The sequence below is a fragment of the Haematobia irritans genome, chromosome 4 (assembly GCF_050003625.1).
Source record: "Haematobia irritans isolate KBUSLIRL chromosome 4, ASM5000362v1, whole genome shotgun sequence".
Taxonomy (NCBI): domain Eukaryota; kingdom Metazoa; phylum Arthropoda; class Insecta; order Diptera; family Muscidae; genus Haematobia; species Haematobia irritans.
The window spans coordinates 219,586,826-219,614,323 of record NC_134400.1 but is presented as its reverse complement, the minus strand read 5'-3'; the positions used below and the strand labels follow the sequence as shown (position 1 = coordinate 219,614,323).

General features: G+C 33.9%; 3 protein-coding genes and 1 long non-coding RNA gene across 4 annotated transcripts; all 4 read left to right on the top strand.

Annotated features, from left to right (window-relative positions):
- The first annotated feature begins 1,017 nt into the window (after positions 1-1,017).
- Positions 1,018-7,935, top strand: Dis3l2 (Dis3 like 3'-5' exoribonuclease 2). Its single transcript, XM_075303711.1, has 3 exons — positions 1,018-3,803; positions 3,870-3,989; positions 7,011-7,935. Exons 1-3 carry the CDS (start codon positions 1,228-1,230, stop codon positions 7,633-7,635), a joined length of 3,321 nt encoding a protein of 1,106 aa, XP_075159826.1. The 5' UTR covers positions 1,018-1,227; the 3' UTR covers positions 7,636-7,935.
- A 4,926-nt stretch (positions 7,936-12,861) lies between these two features.
- Positions 12,862-16,901, top strand: Kaz1-ORFB. Its single transcript, XM_075304019.1, has 3 exons — positions 12,862-13,059; positions 14,680-15,003; positions 16,767-16,901. The coding sequence occupies exons 1-3, from the start codon at positions 13,035-13,037 to the stop codon at positions 16,805-16,807; spliced, it is 390 nt and encodes a 129-aa protein (XP_075160134.1). The 5' UTR covers positions 12,862-13,034; the 3' UTR covers positions 16,808-16,901.
- A 6,356-nt stretch (positions 16,902-23,257) lies between these two features.
- On the top strand, positions 23,258-23,767 carry LOC142233186 (uncharacterized). The gene is made up of 2 exons (XR_012721346.1): positions 23,258-23,517; positions 23,585-23,767. It is a non-coding gene; the product is annotated as an uncharacterized LOC142233186 (long non-coding RNA).
- An 837-nt stretch (positions 23,768-24,604) lies between these two features.
- On the top strand, positions 24,605-25,601 carry LOC142233185 (uncharacterized). The gene is made up of 2 exons (XM_075304018.1): positions 24,605-24,760; positions 25,140-25,601. The coding sequence occupies exons 1-2, from the start codon at positions 24,730-24,732 to the stop codon at positions 25,454-25,456; spliced, it is 348 nt and encodes a 115-aa protein (XP_075160133.1). The 5' UTR covers positions 24,605-24,729; the 3' UTR covers positions 25,457-25,601.
- Positions 25,602-27,498: the final 1,897 nt, after the last annotated feature.

Below are 27,498 nucleotides of genomic sequence, written 5' to 3'. Positions count from 1 at the left end.
TTAACTTATAGTGTGGCCAACATCCGGGATATGTTGGACACAAGCACTGTCGTCCGGATAAACTTATAATCTGGACGGAGCATATATGCGCTTTACAGTTATCAGTTATTCCGGAAGGAATGCCGGTGTTTGTAAAGAATCTTACAGTGTGTCGGATCGATACGACTTGTTGGCTCAATATATGGGATATGTTCAATACGAGCACTGTCGTCCGGAATAACTGATAATCTGTAAAGCACATAAGTAAAAACTAGATAAGTGCGTAATTTCGAAGGCATACTGCTGCATGTTTATGGGATCGATAACACATTTAAGGTGAGTACTAAGTTCGAGTTTAGCCGCTAATTTTCACTAAAGGGAAAATTAAATCAGTAAAAAAAGTCATAAAATTATACATATTTGTTGCAGATTTCATTAAAACTTGGTGGGGAATATCCCAAAGCAAATTTTTCAAAGTTTGTATTCCTTAAAATGGAGTATTAAAGAAAAGTAATCGTGAAAAAATTACGATTTTAGCGGCTAAACTCGAACTTAATACCCACCTTTACCGATTATTTAGTCATCAGCGAATTGTCGTATCGATTGGACATTTGTAAGATTCTTTACAAACACCGACATTCTGTCCGGAAAAACTTATAGTCTGTAAGACTATATGGTGCGGCCAACATATGGGATATGACTCTTGTTTCACAATAGCCGAACAACACTTTCGTTTAGTAACTTGGAGCGGTACAACTTCTCAATATTGACGACGCTTTCGCGATAATATTTAGATATTGTGTACAATTGTTTTCAACGTGCTAGGGTTTTTAAGAAGTGTCGTCAAATTCAACAAAAATCTTAGAAGGCCTATAACGCTACCTAACGTTGTAAGTGAACTTTGAAATAATGATCTCGAGTTGTAGAACAAATATTTATTTAAATGCAACACTACCATATTCCAACATGCGCGTCTCTACGACCACTAAAGCGACACTGCACCATGTCTAAATGCATGTTATCTGTCAAAACCTAGTCTTGCTGCATGGATATGTGTGTCGATGGCATTTTGACAAACATTTATTTCATATCATTGTGTTTTAACAAATCGGATTTGGAAAGTAATTAGTTTATTTCGTATGTATATAAATTTCGCAACATTACACTACGTAAAACTATCATTGACGATCGCACACGATAAAATTAACAAAGAAATAGTTTGACATTGAACCGAAGACAAAGGAAATTATGGAGGAACAAAACCAAGAAAACGATCAGAAACCAGGAGAACCACAGACTACAGACAAATGTAATGGGCCATCAGAGTGTAAGGACACCAACCCTGCAAGTAGGAAAGAAATCTTGAAAAGAGTATCAAAAAAATCTGCTGACGTTAGCCAAAAATTGCGGGATAAGCGTGTTAATTTGCAAAAAAAAGTCCGTGAAGTAAATGGTAACCGAAACCTGGCTGCTATAAACGATAATAGGGCTGAGCTTATCATGCGTACCATTAAAAACGGGGATTCCCAACAAATGTATAAAGTTGAGGGTCCAGTTGCTGGTACAAAGATACCGCCGACTGCAAATAATACTCCTCCTACTGTTCCGAATGGTGATTTAAACCAATATACGAAGAAGGAATTACAAAGTATGGTTGGGGGTCTACTCGAACTAGTTACCAAATTAACATTGGAAGATACTAAATTGCAATCAAAAGTTAACAAACTAGCAGCAAACATAGATGTTTTTAAAAACTACTCTCTTATTTGGTCATTCAATGATAATTTACCGTCCACATCACAATCGGCAGTAAAACAAGAAAATCGCAAAGAGCGTTCAAGGCAAGACAGCAACTCACAAAAGACAGAAAGAAAGAAGGAAAATCCCCAAGGCTCAAAATCCAATTCCAATAATGGGAAGGAAACCCAAACTAAGGCAAATGAAGAAAAAAAGAAACCTAAAACCCCAGGAGAAATGTTTGTCAACTATATCAACATGATGCTATCCGATTATTTTGGAGATCAAAACGGTGGTGCTCCCAAAGTCATTTGTACTCTAGAGAACCTGGACGATCTGGAGAGTTTTGCCCAACATTTGGTTCAACTGGGTCTTGGACGTATTATCGAAAAGGAAATTAGGATTAATCGTAAAAACAATCGGCAGTCTTTTATATCAATGTGTGACGATAGAGAAGGTTTCGAAAGAGATGGCGCGGTTACATTGCCTGTGGCAAGACGTTATGCATTTGATGGCGACATTGTGAGAGCATTTGTTCTGCATCCTCATATAAGTACTGGCCAAAATGGAGGGGACCAATGTGGTAAGAAAACAAAGAGTACGTCGTCGCCGACATCATCGCCAAAACTTGTTGGTGGCAAGGAAAACTCAATTTGTTTAGCCGATGACGAAGATCCTCTCGGAGAAAACGACATTTCACCAGATACTGATCTGGAAGAGGTCGATTTAGCAGATGCCACTGTCGTCATATCGGAGAATTGTCCCAAAGCATTTGTAATCAAAATTGTTAAGCAAACCGAATTGCGTGAAGTTGTGGGATCTATAAGTTTTAAAAAAACCACCAACTTAAATTCCAAAACCTATTTCACATTGAAGCCACATGATATGAAATTTCCTATGGTATATGTTCCATCCGAGTCCTGTGACGAGCATATAAAATCTGCCAGCAAGGATGATATTGTGGGCATGTTATTTCTGGCCCACATTCTCGAAATTGATATCAATGGCTATTGTATAGGAGAATTAGTACAACCTGTGGGAAAAGTTGGTAATTTAGAGGCCGAAATTAATGCCATTCTACTACATAATGGCCTAAAAAACTTGAAACCGTATGATCAGAAATTCTATGATATGTATGACGCACCTATGGCTCCCATCACTGAAGATGACCTTAAACAACGAGAGGATTTACGCAAGAAATGTATATTTACTATAGATCCTTTAACTGCTAGGGATCTAGATGATGCAGTTTCCGTTGAGAGACTAGGTGATAAAGAATATGAAATTGGTGTTCACATCTCAGATGTTTCGCATTATCTTGAGGAAAATTCGGAATTAGATAATTTGGTAAAGGAAAGAGCCACCTCAATCTATTTAGTGAACGAAGTGATACATATGTTACCCACATCCCTATGCTTCCGTTGTTCTTTGCTACCGGGAGAGGATAAGTTTGCATTTTCAGTATTTTGGCGGTGGAATGTTGAAAAGGAGGAAATGTCACAACCCAGATTTACACGTTCTGTTATCAACTCCTGCGCTCAATTTGCCTACGAGCATGCACAAAAAATCATCGATAATCCTGAAGAAACATTTGGCAAAGATGATTTCCCCGAAATCCTCAACAACTTTACACAGGACGATGTAAAATGGCGTGTTCTGTTATTGCATTCGATTGCCCAGAAATTAAAGAGCCAAAGATACGAGTCTGGTGCATTATCAATAAACAATCCGAAAATACGTTTCTCTCTAGATCCCGTTTCGGGAGAGCCAATATCATTTGAAGCCGAAGGCCGTAAAGAGGCCAACTATTTGATTGAAGAATTCATGTTATTAGCAAATCAGGCGGTTGCTAAATTCATATATCAACACTTTCCGGATACCTCAATACTTCGTAATCATCCACCACCTTTACAAAAGTCCATGCGGGCCCTAAAGGAAAGATTGGCCAATCTGGAACTAGATTTTGATATTTCCAATTCAAAGTCTGTCTATGAAAGTATGCAGAGATTATGTAGTAAAGCATCCGAGCCTGACTGTGTAGAAGCTTGTCTCAACACTTTATTAACAAAACCTATGGCTAGAGCTCGGTGGGTAGAAAGATTAAGATCATTTCATATTCTTATACAGCTTACTATTTCCGGATTCCCTTATAGGTATTACTGCAGTGAAGGCAAATCGTCGGAAGCCGATTTTTGGCACTATGCATTATCTATACCAATTTACACTCACTTTACCAGTCCAATTAGAAGATATCCTGACATTTTAGTGCATAGGTAAGCATGGTGTGGGAAGGAAACAATACATATTTGATTTGAAACTCATCGCCAATTGCCGGATTGAGAACTGATAGATACCTGTTCAAATAGTTAGAGATGCAATGCAATCCAATGCAATGCCAGGTTTAAGTAAAAAAAAAAAATAACATGAGAATCTCATGGTTAAAATGGACACCTCAACATCTCTAACTAAAGAAACTCTGAGACAGTCAGCTGCATAGGTTATCAATGAACATCTGGTAGTGAAAGAGGACCGATAGAAAGACATAATAAGACTAGCGTTCCACATTGCTTCTAAGGGAAAATAATTAATTTCTGACTTTTAAATCGCAGTGATTCTGCATCTTCTACAGCGGAAACGATTATCGATACCAATTTACACTCACTTTACCAGTCCAATTAGAAGATATCCTGACATTTTAGTGCATAGGTAAGCATGGTGTGGGAAGGAAACAATACATATTTGATTTGAAACTCATCGCCAATTGCCGGATTGAGAACTGATAGATACCTGTTCAAATAGTTAGAGATGCAATGCAATCCAATGCAATGCCAGGTTTAAGTAAAAAAAAAATAACATGAGAATCTCATCGTTAAAATGGACACCTCAACATCTCTAACTAAAGAAACTCTGAGACAGTCAGCTGCATAGGTTAACAGGTGAACATCTGGTAGTGAAAGAGGACCGATAGAAAGACATAATAAGACTAGCGTTCCACATTGCTTCTAAGGGAAAATAATTAATTTCTGACTTTTAAATCGCAGTGGTTCTGCTTCTTCTACAGCGGAAACGATTATCTATACCAATTTACACTCACTTTACCAGTCAATTAGAAGATATCATGACATTTTAGTGCATAGGTAAGCATGGTGTGGGAAGGAAACAATACATATTTGATTTGAAACTCATCGCCAATTGCCGGATTGAGAACTGATAGATACCTGTTCAAATAGTTAGAGATGCAATGCAATCCAATGCAATGCCAGGTTTAAGTAAAAAAAAAAAAATAACATGAGAATCTCATCGTTAAAATTGACACCTCAACATCTCTAACTAAAGAAACTCTGAGACAGTCAGCTGCATAGGTTAACAGGTGAACATCTGGTAGTGAAAGAGGACCGATAGAAAGACATAATAAGACTAGCGTTCCACATTGCTTCTAAGGGAAAATAATTAATTTCTGACTTTTAAATCGCAGTGGTTCTGCTTCTTCTACAGCGGAAACGGTAACATTAGATTTTATACAATGGGACAACATAACATTGAGTGTTAGTTACATGCAATTTGTTTAAATGTATTACCCTGTTTGATCTGTTTTATCAATTATTTTCTTCGGTGTGCTTTAACATTCCCGTATCCAGACCATCTGGGCCTATTGCTTTTGATGCCTTGACGGCTTTATCGCAATAGGTATATCCTCCCGGCTGAGCTCAACCAATTCTCATTAAATGCTAGTGTTTAAACATCACAATTGAAATTCGGTCGTGACTTTTTCCATCCCTATAATGGTTGACTGAATTACGGTTCTTCCTTCTACTGGGAGTGGTTTATAACTTGCCCGCACATCATTCAATGTTACATTGTTTGCTAATAAGACGTTCTTCTAGTAGAATATCATAGTCCCAAAATGTTGTGCTCTGATTCTGGAATCAGCGTTAGTCATATGAGTATCTTTTGCTTTTCTGTGGGAATTGTTGTTTCTATCCTGTGGAATTAGTACAAGAGGTATGTGGGAAGCTACTGCTGCGTAGATGATTTTGATGTGTTACACGACTTGACAAAATCAATATGAGAAAATATGGGTATAGTAACAGGTTGGCTGATAAGTCCCCGGTCTAACAAAGAAAAACACATTTTTTTTGTCAAAATTCGTTTTTATTATTCAACATAGTTCCCTTCAGGAGCGGTACAACGATTATAACGACCTTCCAATTTTTTGATACCATTTTGGTAGTACTCCTTCGGTTTTGCCTCAAAATAGGCCTCAGTTTCGGCGATCACCTCTTCATTGCAGCCAAATTTTTCCCCTGCGAGCATCCTTTTGAGGTCTGAGAACAAGAAAAAGTCGCTGGGGTGGGGAAGCAATTCGAAGCCCAAATCACAAATTTTTGCCATTTGTATTACGAGTTAACAGCTGCAAACACCGCTCAGAATCATCAACACGTTTTTGTTTTTGGTCAAATGTGAGCTCGCGCGGCACCCATTTTGCACAGAGCTTCCGCATATCCAAAAATATTGATGATTGGTATGACCAACGCGTTCCTTTGATATCTTTAAGGCCTCTGCTGTCTCGATCAACTTCATTTTACGGTCATTCAAAATCATTTTGTGGATTTTTTTTTATGTTTTCGTCGGTAACCATCTCTTTCGGGCGTCCACTGCGTTCACCGTCCTCCGTGCTCATTTCACCACGCTTGAATTTTGCATACCAATCAATTATTGTTGATTTCCCTGGGGCAGAGTCCGGAAACTCATTATTATTAGCCAAGTTTTCGCTTCCACCGTATTTTTTCCCTTCAGAAAACAGTATTTTATCAAAACACGAAATTCCTTTTTTTCCATTTTTTCACAATAACAAAAGACGCTCTATCTCACAAACTAATTGACTTACAGACGTCAAATTTTGACACGAATCATTTGAAGGTTGGTACTATATAAAAATAATATGCATTTAATTCTAGCGACGCCATCTATGTGTCAGACCGAGGACTTATCAGCCAACCTGTTAGCTCACTGAAGCAGCGATTGGAACAGCTCCTGGAACTGTTACATTTGGCTTCCTTCTGTTTCATAGATTTATTTATGTTACGTACAATAAACTATTTCAAAGTACACAGACAAAAATATGAAATCTTCTCATTAGTTATTAATTGAATGAAATTGATTCAATCATGGAAATAATGATGTAAATACTAGTTTGTTTACAAAAGTGTCATACATACGAATTGAAGTTCTAACAAAAACTCTCGAGTAATAGCGACATTATCATGTTATATCACTTTATTTCTATTTTCCAGGGCTCTTGCTGCTTCTTTAAATTACTGCCCACCATCGAAACGAACTGCCGATGAACTACACCAATTGGCAAAAATATGCAATGAACAAAAAAATAATGCTAAAAATGCTGGTGACGAATCTATTGATCTCTTTTTTGTACGATATATAAAAGCCAAAGAGTCTATAACACTACGCGCGGTTGTAGTTGACATCTTTCAGCATATGATGAATGTGGTTACAATTGAAACAGGTCATAATTTCACAATTAGTTACAAGATGCAAAAAGTAGTGATAGATACAAGCCATGTACCATCTCACATTTTGATCTCTGAAAAGAATTCTCAAATGCCACCGAAAAAATTGCAGTTATTTTCTTCTGTTTATATACGTATTGTGATAAGAAATAATAAAACATGTGCTTTCCTCACATCACAGAGACGTCCTACTTGCAAAGAGTCCACGAAAATCCGTGACACAAATTCACAAAATAATGAAACTGCACCAAATGACTTGCGAAATAATTCAACATCCGAACAAGAAGAAAAGAATGCAACCTCTTCCAAGAAAAAACCTCGCCCAAAAAAGAAATCTAAGAATAAGGATAAAGTATATGCTTTGGTTGCAGATGATGTTGAAAAGGAATAAGTAAAACCACTCGAACACTACCATTTGAATAAAAACAGCGTGTGTGTTTCAATTTATACACATTCATAAAGCCTATTTAAATAACAAGTATTCTTGTTTTAGCCAAACCATTCATCGCGATTTTGTACAAACCCAAATCTATAAAACATTTTTGTTTTCCCAAATTTTGTTATCTATTGTGTAATTACTATTCGTAATTACTATATACTAAATTATTATAGACTAAAACTAATGTTTCAAATTATTATGTTTTTGTTTCAATGAATTTATCCAATACTTTTAGGAAGTATTGAAATTATATTGAACAGTTTTTTTTTATTTCAATGCAATACTTTAGATGTTATAATACACGTAAGTAATTCATTTTAAACATTGTGATTACAATAATTTAGTGAACAGATTTATTGAATATTTTTATTTATAAAAAAGACTTTGGAAAATCAAAAGACATGTTCACGAAAAACTACTTGATTACGAAATTATTTGTTTAGATCACGGAATGTATTTTCTAATACAGATTTTTTGTATATATCGAGAGACAATTGGATAACTGTTGGAAATAAATAACCATTTTATACAAGTTAGCTACAACCAATTCCTCTCATAATAATTATAAAGGGAAAATACATCGGTCAGGTAAACCATCTGAATTTGATATTGTTATTAGTTTATTATTATTCCATTATAGCATTGAGATTAGTTTAATTTGTTTTATTATTATAGTTGTATTTGAATCAAATTGATTTAATTCAACTTCACTATGTAATTAAAGAAAAAAAAACATTCAATTAAATGAATTAAAATTAATTTAATTTCAATTATTCGTATGTATGTTGTGCTTATTCGTGTATCCTAAAAACAGGTAAGACTATTGACCTATTAACCGAAGAGTAGATTTTATTATTAAACAACATATCCCCTTGGTCTGATTCACTAATACACGAAATTCAAAATTGCCCTCAATATATTTGAAACCACGATGATATACGATAATAACTTCGCGTACAAAAAGATCATTTCGAATAATTGGCGTTTTACTTTTCGATATAGTCGTCTCTTTCTAACTCGATTCACTTGGCTCAGTGATCCTAAAATTATTTGGAAACTAAGAAAATTTACACGGAGCCAAATCATGAGATTACGATGGATTAGGCAATAGTTGACCATGACAAATTGAGGCATAACAACAAATAAAATGTTTGCTAATCGCGTTTAGGAGCTTGTAAGTATATTACAGTGCAAAAATATACCAAAAACTACTTTTGGCTCTTAAATATGCTTTGGGGAATTATGTATAACCTACAAATTTTATAATTTGTTGTTCGTTAGGCCCTGAAGTACAAAAATATAACAGCAGGCATCGACTGCTATTATTTGCAGACTTTTTTCTATGAGTGTACACTTTGGTTCTTTGATTTTTTTTCTTCTGGGCACAATGCACAAAAAACTGTAGCTCCGTTGGGGTGAAGGGTATACACATGCATTCCCTCTAGATTTAAAAAAGAATATGCTAATAACATTTATTTGATCCTTATTAAATAATTAGTATTCAACAATCATTCAGAGCTTCCGCATATTGAATGACAAAAATTTGACGTCTACATTGTTTTTTATAGCGGATTGTACGAAACCTGATCGTGTACTTTTCTTTCGAAGCATTCTATGAATTACAATCTCCTAAAAATTGACTCTCCTTGTTTCGTTCTCCTACAAACTTTGATGGGTATATTGAAATGCTTGTATAACAATTAAAGGTATGTACTATGTTCAGTTTTCAAGCTGAAACCCAGCGTATTTTCACGGTTATTTATTTTAATTAATTAATATAGATATCCCAGCAAAAAAAATTGGAAGTTGTTCCAAAGGCACAACTTTAAAAGCACTTCCAGAAGATGCACCCCCAATGATGTTCTTTATTTTAACTACCCAGGAAGTTTGCTGAAATAGCAAACATTGTCTGCTATTTTGTAAGCTCGATTACACAAAAACATGTTTTAGATTGGCTGAAACAATGTCAACTTAGGAGCTATCCTAACATAATTAAAACAATATTGTATGAATATCTATAGTATTTGCCCAAAAATCTGAATATTTATCAAATTGAGGCATAACACCGTATTTATCGTATTTAGGAGCTTGTAAGTATATTACAGTGCAAAACAAGTAAGGAAAGTCTAAACTCGGGCGGGGCCGACTATATTATACCCTTCACCACTTTGTAAGTCCATATTTTCGATACCATATCAAATCCGTCCAATGTGTTGGATGCTATATGAATCCATACACATATATTCTGTATATCTGAGCAGATCTGTCAGAGTTCTGCAATACTTATAGATTTTACATTTAAGTCGGCTAATGCGCTGAGGTGGAACACAATGTTAGTAAAAAAATATAGGAAACATTTAAATATGAACCAGTTTTGAGGCAACTTCGCAAAAGTGTATTTATGATTTATCGGTCGATAGATGTGTAATAGAGTAGTAGGAAAATTTGAGTAATTTTGATAAGTTTTCGACTTAGCAGTGGCGATTTGATAAGGAAAATGTAGGTATTTCGGCCAGTTTTGTCTAAATAGGAAAAACATATATATGGAATCTATATCGAAATCTAAACCGATTGCAATCAAATTTCACATGCATAGTTACTATGTTGAATCTACTCCCTGTGCAAAATTGCACGTAAATCGGATAACAACTTTGACCTCTGTGGTCATATGACGGAAAATCGGGCGAAAGATATATATGGGAGCTATATCAAAATCTGAACCGATTTCAACCAAAATAAACACGCATATGCAGAACATTAATTCTACTGCCTGTGCAAAGTTTCAAGTTCAATTCTACTTCCTCTGCAAAATTTCACGTAAATCAGAGTAGCACTTTTGCCTCTGTGGGCATATTAGTCCAAATCGGGCGAATGATATATATGGGAGCTATATCTAAATCTGAACCGATTTCAACTAAATTTTGCAATTAACGATACTATAAAACGTACTCCTTGTGCAAAATTTCAAGCAACTCAGGGCAAAACTCTGGCTTTTGAGGCCATATAAATTCAAATCGGACGAAAGATATATATGGGAGCTTTATTTAAATCGGAACCGATTTTAACCAAATTAAGCACACTTAACGATACTATTAAACGTACTTCTTGTGCAAAATTTGAAGCAAATCAGGGCAAAACTCTGGCTTTTGGGGCCATATAAGTCCAAATCGGTCGAAAGATATATATGGGAGCTATATCTAAATCTGAACCGATTTCAACTAAATTTGGCACAATTAACGATACTATTAAATGTACTCCTTGTACAAAATTTTAATCAAATCAGGGCAAAACTCTGGCTTTTGAAGCAATGTAAGTCAAAAACGGACGAAAGATATATAGGGGAGCTATATCTAAATGTGAACCGATTTCAACTAAATTTGGCACAATTAACGATACTATTAAACGTACTCGTTGTGCAAAATTTGAAGCAAATCAGGGCAAAACTTTCGCTTTTGGGGCCATATAAGTTCAAATCGGACGAAAGATATATATGGGAGCTATATATAAATCTGAACCGATTTAGCTGATATTTGGCAGTTTTTACGGCACTGACAAAATATTCAGATGTACAAAATTTGAAGAACGTCGGTTCATAAATACGTGAATTATGATCAAATCGGCAGCTATATTTAAATCTGAACCGATTTTTTCCAAAATCAGTAGCGATTGTCTTCTACCCGAAGAACGACATTATGTCAAATTCGAGGACGATCGGACTTAAACTGCGACCTGTACTTTGTGCACAAAATTACATATACAGACAGACGGACGGACAGACGGACAGACAGACAGACGGACATCGCTAAATCGACTCAGAATTTAATTCTAAGCCGATCGGTATACTAAAAGATGGGTCTATGACCACTATATTTTGGCGTTACATTCAAATGCACAAACTTATTATACCCTGTACCACAGTAGTGGTGAAGGGTATAATTATGCTTTTGGGAAAATTTATAACGTAAAAATTTTATAATTTGCTGTTCGTTGGGCCCTGAAGTACAAAAATATAACAGCAGACATCGACTGCTGTTTTTAGCAGACTTTTTTCTATGAGTGTAATCTGGAAAAATTGTGCATTTTTGAAAATGTTTGAGGTCAAACGTTTCCGACAAGCGTTAGAATCCATTAAAAATTATAAAAATTATTTATTTGACAAAATATCGCAGCATTTTTTAATTTACATCCAAAACATTGAATTCGGATCACACCTAAAGAGGTGATGCAAATTCAGTGCAAGGGCTGTTGAAATGGAGGACTTCCGTCATATGACAAGCCCATGTTAAATTCAATTTTGCACCACTTCCGGATCCAAAAAGAACATTTTCATTACTTTTTTGGCGACACTTTTTTTGCTGGGATATTAAATGTTTCGCAATTAAATGCATTAGATCTTTTCCAACCATAATTTGACAAGGCTTGAAAAAAATGTAATCGCCTTCATATATATGTTTGCCCTTTTAATTTAGTGTTTACGAACATATCCTGCCAGCATTTCAAAGTTCCATTGCATCCTCATCGCTACCACAGACTCGTAAGTGACACTGCAACAGTCGCCAACTGACTCCATCGAGAATAAAACTATGGTTCCCAAACACATTTTGCTTTTAGCATATTTATTTTCAGGATTGGTCCAAACAAAATATTGTTTGTATTGTTGAAACATATTATGTTTCACTTTAGGCATACACTAATAGAACAAAATATGAAAAACAGTATTTTTCGTCCGTGTAGTTTCCCTTTTTCAGCAGACTTTTTGATATTTTAGCAAATTTTTCTACTTGTGTCTACAAACAAGTTTCCTCGGGTGTATTATGTCAGCTACTCTGTGTAGAGTAATTTGTATTAAAATGTTCCTTGGTTTTCAAACATTTGTGTTTTCGATTTTTTTTTGCCAAATATAAGCCATACACTTGAGCTTTTCAAAGGCCTCCAAGTAGCCCCTATACATACCACTCTTCCACAATGTGTATTAATGAACTTATCAATGTCAATAGTGAGTGATAATACTTGGGGACAGGGTAGTGGTTTTTTAAAAAAGAATATTTATATGTGTATTGGTTTATTTTTGGTGAGAAACCACAGCCCGAAACTTGATCGATATGCAAATACTGTAAATTCATTCAATTCCACAAATATACAAATTTTATATTTTTTAGCAATATTTTTGTGCGGTAATAAGTACTAGCTAGCTTCCATATATTCTTTATATTTTATGGTGAGGAGGAGCATCTTTGAAGCGGATCAAAATATCAGTATTTATCAGTCTTCGTTTTAAAGAGTAAAACAGTTTACTTGAATCCGACAAGAACTACGGTTGCTTTTGCACAGCGAACATTGATTTCATAGCCATGAAACCGATACTAATAATTTTTGGTAATATAGAAATAGTTCAATTTCATTTTTTTTTTTTTGATTTTACTAAACGATAAATAGAATGTGAAATTCAAATACTTTCGGTTCCTGAATTTTTTGATATATTTTTTTTTCTTCTAAATTGAAGGACTTTTCTCCACATAGCATTATTGTATAATAATATCTATGTGCAAGTGTTAAGTGTTTGATTTAATAATAAAGGTGAGTATTAAGTTCGAGTTTAGCCGCTAAAATCGCTAAAGTGAAAACTAAATCAGTAAGAAAAATGCATGAAATTATACGTATCTGTTGCAAATTTTATTATAACTTGATGGGGAAAAGCCCAAAGCAAATTTTCACAAAGTTTGTATTCCTTAAAATGGATTATTAAAGAAAAGTAATCGTGAAAAAATGACGTTTTTAGCGGCTGAACTCGAACTTAATACTCACCTTAACGTAGAAATTAATACGAATTGGTGAAAGAAATTTAAAAAGAAGTGCAAATTAATGCGATTGAAAATTCAGTCAGTACGCCATCTCCTCAAGCTATTAAAATACATCTTAAACGCATCTACAATTTTTTTGGAAGTTGATCAATGTAGAGCTTATAACGGAGTTTTGGTTTAATAAGTACTTAAGTAAAAGATAAAAAAAAAATAATTCTTAGATCTGAAACGAAACTTTAGACCAACGAAAGGCAAATCTATATTTGCTTATGTTATCATTTGTAATGTTTGTTACCAGCAATGTTTACTTAGTTGGTGGTCGTCGTCTTCAATAGTCACAAATATTGCTGGTCTACAAAAGCCTGAAAAAAAGTTGTTACCAGGACAAAAACATTTCCGCTGTTTCAACTAATGCAGTGTGATATTTCAGCAGCGATGTTTTTCACAAACTTTTAGCAAACACGTTTGCTAATTAAGCAGTATTTGTTTGTTATTTCAGCAGAGAAAATATTTGCTGTTTCAACAAATGGATGTTTGTTGAAACAACTATATGGGCTGCCTATCCTTTTCAGCATACAAAAACTGCTGTTTTAGCACTTTTGCTGCTTTGAATAAGAAAATTTTTTGGTGTAGCCTATAGAAAATGTGCTAACTTCAAAATTGTACACTCATAGAAAAAAGTCTGCTAAAAACTGCAGTCGATGTCTGCTGTAATATTTTTTCCTTCAGGGCCAAATGAACAACAATTTATAAAATTTTTAGGTTATAAATTTTTACCCAAAGCATATTTAAGAACAAAAAGTAGTTTTTGGTATATTTTTGCACTGCAATATACTTACAAGCTCCTAAATACGATCAACAAACATTTTGTTTGCTGTTATGCCTCACTTCTATAAATATTCAGATTTTTGGTCAAATACTATAGATATTCATAAAATATTGTTTTAATTATGTTAGGATAGCTCCTAAGTTGACATTTTTATTTGTTTTAGCCAAAATAAAACATGTTTTAGTGTAATCGAGCTTCAAAAATAGCAGGAAATGTTTGCTATTTCAGCAAACACCGACTGCTGTCCCTTTTTCAGCAGACTTTCTGCTGTTTTAGCAGACTTTTCTGCTGTCCCTACTAACAAATTTCTTTGGGTGTAATATTTTTATTTTTATGCATATATAATTCAATATTTTTCTCTTTCAGGTATATTATCAATAATAATAGGTCAAGCTTTAGGTAGACCACAGTTTCAGAATAGATTCCAGGGACCCGTACAACAATTTCCAGGAAATCCTTTCTTACCATCCAACAACAACCAAGTGAACGGTGGTGGAAACAATTTCTTCCAACTACCTGCAACTCCTGCAACAACAGCTGCACCAAACACTCCTACTACAGCATCACCACAATATTTAGCTTGTCTGCAAGGATGTCCTTCCACTATGGAATATAATCCCATATGCGGTACTGATAATATAAATTATCACAACAATGGTCGATTGACCTGTGCTCAGAGATGTGGCAAAAGTAAGTGCTATCAAATTTTTGTTTCTCTGTTCACAACACACATCTATATTATATTGACAAAACATATACTCAAAAAAATAAGACCAGCCGAGAACTGATGAATTGTTTAGGCACTTGATGCAAACTCAGTTTCAGTAGGACATTTTCTAGGAAATTTTCTTGGCTGGCGGTATATCTGAAACTCCACCCTATAACAGTTTGGTTCTAACGTTTATATCGAGTTCTATTATGGCAGGGTCTTCGAACTTATGTATTTACTTGGATCAATTATAGTTTTCACTCTAGTAGTCACTCCGAGTCAGTAGCTGCTTCGGGATTGGCAGAAGGCTCGCGTGTGGTAGCCGCGGAATACATATTGTTGGTAGTTACACAGAAAAACTTTCATGAGCATTTTTCTATTTATAGTCTTAATTGAGTTTTAAAAAATATTCAATTAAAAATTTGTTCAATCAATTAAATTTTTAATTGAATATTTTTTAAAACTCAATTAAGACTTTAATTGGAAAAATGCTCATGAAAGTTTTTCTAATTGAACAAAAATCAATCACAAAAATTAATAGTATTAATTATTTTTTTAATTGATACTATCATTTCTGTGATTGAAGACATTTCAATTAAAAAATTAATTGGATTAATTAATTTCGTGATTGAATCAGAAAAATGTTTTTTTGTGTATATAATATGGAAGGCATTCTTTCAAGTTCTAACTACTTAAACCGAAGGCTGGTAAGACTACATAACACAATGAGAAACTTAACTACCCAGAATGAAGCCCGGAATATATACACCCAAGGAAATTAGTTAGTACATACAACAGAAAAATTTGCCAAAACAACAAAAAACTCTACCGAAAAAGTTAAAGCAGTACGTGTCTACGATTACACTAAAACACGTTTCAGTTTGGCCGAAACAAACAAAGATGGTAAACAAAAAAAACGTTTTTTCGGATTAAAGGTGGGTATTAAGTTCGAGTTTAGCCGCTAAAATCGCTAAAGTGGAAATTAAATCAGTAAAAAGGCATAAAATTATACATATTTGTTGCAAATTTTATTATAACTTGATGGGAAATACCCCAAATTACATTTTCACAAAGTTTGTATTCCTTAAGGTGGTTTAATTAAGAAAAGTAATCGTGAAAAAATGCGATTTTAGCGGACAAACTCGAACTCACCTTAAATCACGAAATTAATTGATCCACATAATTTTTTAGTTGAAATTGCTTCAATCACGCAAATGCCAGTATCTATCACAGGATTAAGTAGAAATATTGTTCCTATGTAGAGTTGATTGTAATATAATAGAAACAATATATATTTAAAATATATCTTGTATTTGCTTAAAAATAAGAATATCCTATGTATGCGCTTTAGGATATACGAAAAAAAACTATCTTTGTCTCTTGTAACATTTTTATATTTACAAATTGTCGTTCGGTAGACCATAAAGTGCAAAAATATAGCAGCAAACAATGAATAATGTGTTTAATATACTTTTTTTTCAAAGAGTGTAGTAAACAGTTTGATATCAAATCTTAAGATTGAAATTTAAATTAAAAAAATCACTCTTTTTTTATAGACAGAGATAGAAAAAACAGAGCTGTACACAACAGACAAAGATGAACAAATTATGTTATGTTTTTAATTTTTAAGATTAGAATAATTGTTATATAGATATATTTTTTTTTCAATATTGGTCGATAATTTCGTACAGCATAATGATAAATGATAATAAAATATTTATTAATAATTTTTCTCCATTTTCAGACGTTTCCGCATTGCGTGCTGGCACTTGTAGCCCTTTGTAGTCAACAATTATTATTACCTCATGCTTATTTTTTGATTTGATTATAATGTTATGTATTTAAAATATTTAATAAATTATATTAAATTTTCTACAAACGTGATTTTTTTTTAACCTAGGAAACCTACTTTCATTCACCCATTTTAATCATATACACACAAAAAATTGTCTCGTAAATTTAAGAAAATTTTTACAAGAATTTATTACAAGAATTTTCCCAAATTTTAGTTCATTTTTCGTATCTTCAACGAAAATTAACTACTCGCTAAAATTTCCAATACAAGATGGAACTCCATAAACGTTATACGAGACAAATTAACCGATAACAAGAAAAATCTTATAATTTATTGGATTCCCGGACACACATGTCTATCAGTCCATTTCGTTTGTATTAAGCACTGTTTTTTCTGACTTCATGTCTTTAATAAGACATGAATATAATAGCATGTAGTGTTGAACATCTTTTCCGAAGCTTCCGAACATATCTGGTTTATATGTAAAAAAAAACAAACAAAAAAAACTTTTTGGTGTTTGTTCGAAGCAGGGATTGAACCCACGACTCTTGGCATGCAAGGCGGACGTAGAACCACTGCTCCACGGTGACCAAATAAATGTATATTTCTGTTAAATGAAGTTTGTTTAATCGGCTCGTGTGCGCCGCAAGCTATGCTATATAAATATAACTTATTTTTCCCTGTAAAAAAGTAAAAAAAATTAATGGTCAGGTACATGATTTTCCCGAACATTTAATGGCCTCAAATTCTACCATTTAAATGATAGAACATGTTTGCGGTATTTGAGAACCATTCAAATGCTTATTGCCACCAAAACTATTTTTACAAAGACAAAATACATGGTTTTCGCGGCAATTAACAGGTTGGCTGATAAGTCCCCGGTCTGACACATAGATGGCGTCGCTAGTATTAAATGCATATTATTTTTATATAGTATCAACCTTCAAATGATTAGTGTCAAAATTTGACGTCTGTAAGTCAATTAGTTTGTCTTTTGTGAAGCAACTTTTGTTATTGGGAAAAAAATGGGAAAAAGGGAATTTCGTGTTTTGATAAAATACTGTTTTCTGAAGGGAAAAAATACGGTGGAAGCAAAAACTTGGCTTGATAATGAGTTTCCGGACTCTGCCCCAGGGAATCAATAATAATTGATTGGTATGCAAAATTCAAGCGTGGTGAAATGAGCACGGAGGACGGTGAACGCAGTGGACGCCGGAAAGAGGTGGTTGCCGACGAAAACATCAAAAAATCCACAAAATGATTTTGAATGACCGTAAAATGAAGCTGATCGAGATAGCAGAGGCCTTAAAGATATCAAAGGAACGTGTTGGTCATATCATTCATCAATATTTGGATATGCGGAAGCTCTGTGCAAAATGGATGCTGCGCGAGCTCACATTTGACCAAAAACAACAACGTGTTGATGATTCTGAGCGGTGTTTGCAGCTGTTAACTCGTAATACACCCGAGTTTTTCCGTCGATGTCACAATGGATGAAACATGGCACCATCACTACACTCCTGAGTCCAATCGGCAGCCGGCTGAGTGGATAGCGACCGGTGAACCGTCTCCGAAGCGTGGAAAGACTCAAAAGTCCGCTGGCAAAGTATTGGCCTCTGTTTTTTGGTATGCGCATGGAATAATTTTTATCAATTATCTTGAGAAGAGAAAAACCATCAACAGTAACTATTATATGGCGTTATTGGAGTGTTTGAAGGTCGAAATCGCGGCAAAACGGCCCCATATGAAGAAGAAAAAAGTGTTGTTCCACCAAGACAACGCACCGTGCCACAAGTCATTGAGAACGATGGCAAAAATTCATGAATTGGGCTTCGAATTGCTTCCCCACTCACCGTATTCTCCAGATCTGGCCCCAGCGACTTTTTCTTGTTCTCAGACCTCAAAAGGATGCTCGCAGAGAAAAAAAATTTGGCTGCAATGAAGAGGTGATCGCCGAAACTGAGGCCTATTTTGAGGCAAAACCGAAGGAGTACTACCAAAATGGTATCAAAAAATTGGAAGGTCGTTATAATTGTTGTATCGCTCTTGAAGGGAACTATGTTGAATAATAAACACGAATTTTGACAAAAAAAATGTGTTTTTCTTTGTTAGACCGGGGACTTATCAGCCAACCTGTTACATGCTCTAGATAAGCATTAAATGGATGCGGCAACCATGTCCAAATATGGTGCGTGAATAACAGCAACATAGCTCAGTGGATAGTGTGTTGGCTTACAAATTCCATGATCCGCGGTTCGATTCTTCGTCCAGGCGAAAGGTAAAATTTAAATCGAATAATTTCTTCTCATTGTTTGTATTACAGAAAAAGGTGCTAAAAACTAAAAATCGTCGTGAGAAGTGAGAAAGATGTGAAGGAAAATGCAATTAGCCAGAAAAGATTGTTCTTTTGAGTTATTGTTTTTACATCCTGGAAAAGAAAAACGTTTATCACAAAAAGTATACACTTTTCTTCCAAATAAACTTCCTTACAGCGAAAAGCAAAAAAGAGAAACGAACTTTGTTTGTCCAAAATTTCGCTTGGGAGGAAAGAATTATTTTTTTGTGTGTACTTTTGTCTTAATAATATATGTAGGTGCTTGAAAACAATATGTATATCAACAGTAATTGTTTAAAATTACAATTAAAATTAAATTGCAGATAAATGTTTATATATAGAAGATTTAAATAGATAATTACTCATCTAGATTAACCACATCAATTAAACATGCTATTTATTAGATGAGTTCCACATTTTACACAAAATTTACAATTAAATTGATTTACAATTAAATTGATAAGATTACGTTGTCCTTGAGACTTCAGATTTCTCTAACCTTTGTGTAAGAAAATATATCCTTTGATGTTATATTCTGTCGCCATAATGTGATGGAGTATTTACAATTTTGGACCTGAGTGTTCCCAAATGCGTATTTGACATTGGACATAAATTTGTTTCGTCTTCATTATATCCGTGGTATCACAATGAACTGAATAGTCTATAATAGATTCTATTGGCATTCCGATGTAAAATATATTTTATACATATAGGGTGACTGATATGTACACGGATGAAAAAAACTGTTTTTCATATGTTTGGCTATAAACATTATATGTTTGGAACACAAATTTTTAAACACAATATTTTTGAGTGCAAGCATATAATGTTCATAAACTAGCATAACATGTTTGGGACATATATGTTAATATGTTAGAACATATTATGTTTGGGACATAAAATGTTTGTAAATATAATCTGCTTGGATGCAAACATATATTAATTTAGAAATAGCATATAAACATATATGTGTTTAGTAGCTTGGAGCGCTATTTAACAGGGAGCGATATTGAATTAAGTTGGTGGTTGTTGCTTGTTATTACAAAATTAACATTTTATTTTTCCTTGGGCAATTGATCAGCTACTTCTTTGATCCTTACAAACTGTGTGGTCCGCTGTTCGAATCCCCGTCCGGCAAAAGGTAAAATTAAAATAAAAAAATCATACAATTGAATAATTTCTTCTACAACCCAATAAACACAAACGTTTAAAAAATGCTAAATTTCAACAATTTTTCAAACATTTTTTCAAAGGATTAGGGTAATATTCAAGTTGAGAAATTGTTGAGATAATCGCGTTCTCAACAAAAAACAGACATTACCCTCAACAGTGAAATTCAACACATTAGCAATAATATCTCAAGTGTTATCCTCAAATTGAAATGCATCGCTACTCAATAATTTGTCAAACAATTTTCGATGCGAGTCAAATTCAAAATTAACATCTTTGCAAATACTTTTCAACCTAAATTTGTATGAATGATATCCCCACTTCAAATTGAAAGTCAAAGCCAAAATTCTATGAATTTTGTAAATTTATTCATTTTCATCAAAATAAAATATATAATAATACACTACACTGCATAATACACTACAATACCAATTGATAAATAATAATCTTATTAAACATATCAACAAATAAGAACAAAAAAGAAAAAAAAACAAACAAACAACAAAACTTTAAATATCTTAAACATTATTAGTAAACACTTTTGCATTGATAATTCGATTTCCTTCCTTTTGGTGTCATAAAACAGCATTAAAATTTATTAACATGCGGACAATTTGAAATTAGGAACGTACTGGACCGCGTGTTAGAATTGATTTCCAGCAGTAGGAATTCACCATTTTAAACTGATAATAGCATATGAATTAAACTGACGATGTGATGCACATTTTCATCCAGAAGTTGTTGATTTCAACAATTTGTTGTTTTTAACAATTTTAATTGGTTGCACTTGTAATGTTTCTGGAAACTTTTTCTTGTCGATAAGCCACTCATTTTTCATTGGTCAGCTTCTTAATGTTTGCAAGAATGTAGCATCCAAAGATTTTAGTTTTCTGCAAAGAGATTTAAATTTAGTGACTTCTCTAAAGTGTTGATTTAGTTTTTCATATTGACGTACCAATTATTATAAACTATTTGAAGCAGTTCCAGTTAATTGTCCACCATTTTTTCATCGGTCAGCTTTTTATTGTTTTCAAGAACGTAGAATCAATAATTTTAGTTTTCTGCAAAGAGATATACATTTAGTGACTTCCTTAAAGTTTTATTTCATTTTTTATTTTCACTTACCTAGTTTTATAAACTATTTGGTTATTTGTCTAAAATTTTCCATTTTTTTTATTTCTTGCAATTGACCACGAACTTACACATCTTACGGTAGTGTTTTGTCAAAGTTTTCTCATATTATCTTCAACACCTTTTCAAAGATTTCGTCAACATTTTGGCAAATTGGAAGTAATTCGCAAAAAATTTGAAGATGTATTGAAGATGAGCTATTTCAAGTCAAGTTGAATTTATGTTGAAAATTATATTTACCCTCAAACTGAAAAGTTGTTGCATTTGAAAAACGCTTATCCTGTTTTTATTGGGAATGTTTGTATTACAGAAAAAGGTGCTAAGAACTAAAAAATCTCGTGGAAGTGAGAAAAATGTGGGGGAATATACAATTGGGCAGAAACAAAATTTTGAGCATTCAGGTCGAAAACCTATGTTGTTAGCACCTATATTACCTGTTTATTTTCATAATTCTTTATGATTGTAAATATATAAATAAATAAATAAATAAAATTTTGAGCACAATATTGTTTGGGAGAATTTTTTTTAAGCATATAATATTTTTGGGTGCAGAATGCTTCCAAACATATTATATGTTCACATAATAACATATTGTTTTTGGTACGACAATATTATTGAATTTGGATGCAAAAATACAAAATGTTTGGAACTTAGACTACCCAAACATATATTGTTTAGACCAATATACTTTCAAACATATTATATATTGGAAGAGATCAAACATATAAATGTTTGGGCAATACCCAAAAATGTACATGCTTGAAGCAAAATATGTTTGGGAGTATATGTTACAGAAGCGATTTTTTGTGAGCATGTGCAGAATTATACAAAACTTCGGTATATTGTTCCACTCACGGCGAAGCACAGTCTTGAGATGATCGACCCTTTGGAATTTTTAGTGCCAAAATTACTCTTCAAAATACCCCCGGCATAAAAGTTCAACGGATTGAGATCAGGAGATTTTTGTGGACATTGTTCGGTGCAAATGAGGCGTAGAACCTAATTTTTAAGACATTCCCATAATATTGGGAATTTTTTTTGAAGACCCACAACATTACCATCGGTAGCGTTTGTGTTCTGTTGGCCAATCGTATATGCCCTCTTTGACATCTAAAACCGGTAATTTTTTTTCAGAAACTGCTCAATTTGGAATGGTTTCTCATCGGAGAAAAACAGAATTTGGTAATTGACCATTTTTGTGCAAACGAAGCCACTCCTTGCCTCCTTCCAATCTAATTTGCATCGATGAGCTTTTGCACTTTTTGGAACTTCGATGACTTTAGTCTCTGCTCATTTTGCATCCATTCTCATGCTGTCAGACGAGCGATCCAAAAATGATAGCAACATGAAATTGCAATATATATTAGCCATACTGTATTGCCACTTACGGCCTTTTTATGTAGCACCGTTAGGCTTCATCTGTCAGTTAACAAAAAGTATTGCATATATATGTTCTTTTAGATTCGGAAGTGGTGCAAAATTGGGGTAGAAGCGATGAATGTAACATAAACTTGTCATAGGACGGATGTCCACAATTTCAACATACGTCGGACTGCATTTGCACCACTTCTTCAGGTGGGATCCGAATTCAGTGCTTTGAATGTGAAATAACATATTGCATATATCTTTAACTGAAAAGTAATCGGCAGTTAAGTTTCTAACTAGCATATGAATATATTAGCAGAATGACAGATATATCCTTAGATTGATATAAAAAAAGTTGGTTGGCTAGCATTACATTAACGGAGCTTCATGTTCATATCGATATTCACTTAGAAGTTATTGTCCTTTTTGCTGCATGTCCCTGCCAGCATTTCAAAGTTCCATTTCATCCTCATCGCTACCACAGACTCGTAAATGTCACCACAACCATCGCGAACTGTGATGGGGGAAGCATATCAAAAAGTACAAAATGTACATGAAAGTATTTTGCCATCACTACTTTTACAAAAGCCATTTTATTTTTTGTGAAACGCCAAGCGCAACCAGCTTGTTATACTTTATTTAAATAAAAACGAAAATAAAGTTCTGAAAACATAGATTTTACGCTTAAAATTGTGAAAGGTATATTGGTGAACAATTTTTGATTTTCCAAATGGAATAAAGTGATTGTTTTTCAAATATTTTACAGACACGCTGCCTCCATCGAATAAAAACACTGGCTGATAGACGCTGCAACATGTAACTCGCTACTTGTAACTCTACATCATCATTAATGCAAAAAATTATGTTAAATGTGATGTGATAGTGGTATAAATGTTATATTTTTAAGAATTTGTAAATGATTAATCAAATTAATAAATATCTAAACAAACGTGTTTTACTCGACCACAATGATTCTTTTACCACTATCTTAAAATGTGCTTTTTCTGATTGTTTGGAGGGTCTCTTATTGGCGTCGTTCTAAATTGATCTATAAAGGCACCTAATAATTGCACTCATGCGAAACCTCTTTGTAGTAACTTGGCGTGGTACAACTTCTCAATAGTGACGGCGCTTTTCCGACGAGTTTTTGATATCGTATATGATTGTTTTCGACGTACTGGGGATTCTCAGAAGCGCCCCCAAATTCAAAAAATGTTGGCAGGGGTGTTGGTACAATTGAAAAAACCGACACAACTCCGACTGAAACCATTACTCGGCAACCCTTATTGCTTCCATGTTGAATTCGTTTGGTAAACTAAGCAAAATTTTTATTTCTTTTGAAAAAATGTTTGAAACACACATTTTCGGCCCACCTTAATATGTAAACATACATATGACGCGAGATAATCAGTCATTTTAAAAACAGGTTGATAAGTCAAGAACACATCTTGTATTGAAAAATATTACTCAGCTCAAAACAAAATAGATAATGTGAGATATTCAATACTCGTGTGTAGATTGATGATCTCCGAAATCTACAGATGCTTTCATCTTTGTTGTTGATCGATACTCACAATAAGAGAATGAGATTATTTAATGCATATACATATTATGGAAATTCCATTCAATATCAATTCTCGTTTGTTTTTAAAAATAACAAAAACATTCTCAAAACTTTCTTTGTATGACAACAAAAACAATTGAGAATACCAGTGGAGCAAGCAATAAAGAGCTACTGTTATAAATGTTCTCAATCTTTTGAAATTTTGCAATCTAGACTTAGAAAAATTCGTGGAAATTATCAAATTGATTTAGTACAGAATCATTTATTAAACCATAAAGTTCATTTTGGCATCGAGCCTACACTGAACAAGTATATTTTTGGAGAAAGTGTTAAGACAGTTACTCATAATGTACGGTTCCTATATCAGTTTAGCCCTGGGTATGTATTGTCAATTGAGATATGAATGACATTGGTTAACCATGTCTATATATACAACCGATTCATCAATATGTGTTAATAAAATATGTTTAGATTCTATAGTACTTGAGAAAAATTTACATATATACAGTGGAAAATATGTAATCACTATAGTGATGGTAATATATACGAGATTTTATTTAAAAAAATTAGCTCCCTTAGATTAGTTTACATTTTCTAACAATTTATTAACAATTATTTTCCTTAAAAATATATTTTATAAAAAATTGAGCGTTTAAAAACATTGCTTTACAATTTTTTTATATATATGTATTTCTTTTTATACGATTTCTATATTATATAGATATGTGTATGAGACTAACCTTTGTATATATTTTAGGTCTTCTTTTGATACTTTCTAATGTCGATGCGTTCCCCGATTCCCGTAATCCTAATTTGGAATATGAAATCATCAACCCCAGAGCCCCGCAGGTACATAGCAAACCAGTGCTGGAACCCTTAACAACCACTAGTACTCAGCGTCCGCAGTTAATTAACACACCACCTCCACCACCAAGAGATACGAAGAATTTCGCCTATGATCCAATATCTAAAACCTGGTCTGAAGTCAAGAAAAATTCTCCACCCCCAGCAGAAGATGCTTTTGTTTGGAATCAAAGCAATGATAAGTGGTTAACTATGATACCCCGGATTTAATGCAGCCAAAAAGTTTTCCATTGTGGGTGTTTACGTATTTTGAATTGCATACGGTTACTCAATATAAAATACCTATATTTATAATTTTTTATATTGTACCAAGAATGAAATTTTGTGTATAAAATATCAAATCTATATATCAGTATCAGTCCAATCTGTATTTCATAGAGTCATGGATAATGAAGTATATTTAATCGACGTTTCGTGCCCTATCCTGTGTGGCAAAAGAACAATCAGAGGGAAGTTATGAGTGTTGGACCCCCACACTGAGAATATATTTCCATATCATGAAATCTGTGAGCCATAAAATTTTCTTTGTTAGCTGTTTCATCAACTTCTGAAGAGAAAACTACCTTCAGTCCGTTCAGTTCCATGATCGGATTATATGCAGGAGTCTATAAATAATTATGAACCAATATGAACCAATTTTCGCGTGGTATCGAGGGGCACAATTTGAAAAGTATTGAATTAAATTTGTTCCTCCTTGAGGCTCCAGAATTTAAATATTGGGGGTCACTTTATATCCCAGCAAAAATGTTTTGAAGTTCCTCCAAAGGCACAACTTTAAAAGCACTTCCAGAAGATGTACTCCCAATGATGTGCTTTATTTTAACTACACAGGAAAACAGAGTAAGAATTTATAAAATGGTACAAATTATTTAAATTTTGTCGAAAAAAGTGCTAAATCTAATCGGCAAAATTGTGAAATTTTGAAAATATTTGAGATCAAACGTTTCAGACAAGCGTTAGAATCCATTAAAAATTATAAAAAATATTTATTTGACACAATATCACAGATTTTTTAAATTTACATCCAAAACATTGAATTTGGATCACACCTAAAGAAGTGATGCAAATTCAGTGCACCGACTGTAGAAATGAAGGACTTCCGTCCTATGACAGCCCATGTTAAATTCATCGCTTCTGCGTCAATTTTGCACCACTTCTGGATCCAAAAAGAACATTTTCATTACTTTTTTGCTGGGATGTGCTATATATAGTTATGAAACGATATGGTCCAAATTAGATGGACTGCGTGATTATTAGAAAGCATATACTCATGTACCGAATTTCAACCGGATCGCATGAAATTTGCTCTTCCGGAAGTCAATTTTGCGATGCTTTAATAACAGGGATGAGATAACTAGATCTCCTCCCTTTTATATGCTAGGTTAGGTTAGGTTAGGTGGCAGCCCGATGTATCAAGCTCACTTAGACTATTCAGTCCATTGTGATACCATATTGGTGAACTTCTCTCTTATCACTGAGTGCTGCCCGATTCCATGTTAAGCTCAATGACAAGGGACCTCCTTTTTATAGCCACCGTTGTGCAATGGTTACCATGCCCGCCTTGCATACACAGGGTCGTGGGTTCAAACCCAGTTTCGACCAAACACCAAACAATTTTTCAGCGGTGGATATCCCACCTCAGTAATGCTGGTGACATTTCTGAGGGTTTCAAAGCTTCTCTAAGTGGTTTCACTGCAACGTGGAACGCCGTTCGGACTCGGCTATAAAAAGGAGGTCCCTTGTCATTGTGCTTAACATGGAATTGGGCAGCACTCAGTGATAAGAGAGAAGTTCACCACTGTGGTATCACAATGGACTGAATAGTCTAAGTGAGCCGGAAATATCGGGCTGCCACTATACCTAATCTAACCTAGTATTATCCAGTACAAGATTGAGTAAGGTATCGTAGACTTTTAGTGTCCTCGTAGCTTCTCTGTCACCGGCGTTTTTCTTTGTCATCATTACCGCCAAAGACAATAAACTTGAGGAAATTGGCTTGCGTCATACCAAATGTTGCATTTACCATGTTAGTTCCATACATGTTTGTAATTTTTTTATTTGTTTTTCGTTTTTATTTTTTAAATGAAAAACTTAATTTTCTTAATGAAACAATGTTAAATTTTAGGCAAGAACAAAATATTTACATTTTCCCGTTTAAGGAAATTTATTTCGTGCACTTTATTTCTTTTCATTTGCATTTTAATGCTATGTCAATACTTGTCGTATTCGTGTTTGGTTCGAGTATGAAACTA

What these genes read in the sequence shown, in the direction of transcription:
- Kaz1-ORFB (XM_075304019.1), top strand. Translation starts at nt 13,035, where the DNA reads ATGAAACCGATACTAATAATTTTTG. An exon ending in ACCGATACTAATAATTTTTG is followed by an intron (nt 13,060 to 14,679) that starts GTAATATAGAAA and finishes TTTCTCTTTCAG; the next exon opens with GTATATTATCAATAATAATA. An exon ending in TGCTCAGAGATGTGGCAAAA is followed by an intron (nt 15,004 to 16,766) that starts GTAAGTGCTATC and finishes CTCCATTTTCAG; the next exon opens with ACGTTTCCGCATTGCGTGCT.
- Dis3l2 (XM_075303711.1), top strand. Translation starts at nt 1,228, where the DNA reads ATGGAGGAACAAAACCAAGAAAACGATCAGAAACCAGGAGAACCACAG. An exon ending in AAACCTATGGCTAGAGCTCG is followed by an intron (nt 3,804 to 3,869) that starts GTGGGTAGAAAG and finishes ATTCCCTTATAG; the next exon opens with GTATTACTGCAGTGAAGGCA. An exon ending in CCTGACATTTTAGTGCATAG is followed by an intron (nt 3,990 to 7,010) that starts GTAAGCATGGTG and finishes TCTATTTTCCAG; the next exon opens with GGCTCTTGCTGCTTCTTTAA.
- LOC142233185 (XM_075304018.1), top strand. Translation starts at nt 24,730, where the DNA reads ATGTACGGTTCCTATATCAGTTTAGCCCTGG. An exon ending in CTATATCAGTTTAGCCCTGG is followed by an intron (nt 24,761 to 25,139) that starts GTATGTATTGTC and finishes TATATATTTTAG; the next exon opens with GTCTTCTTTTGATACTTTCT.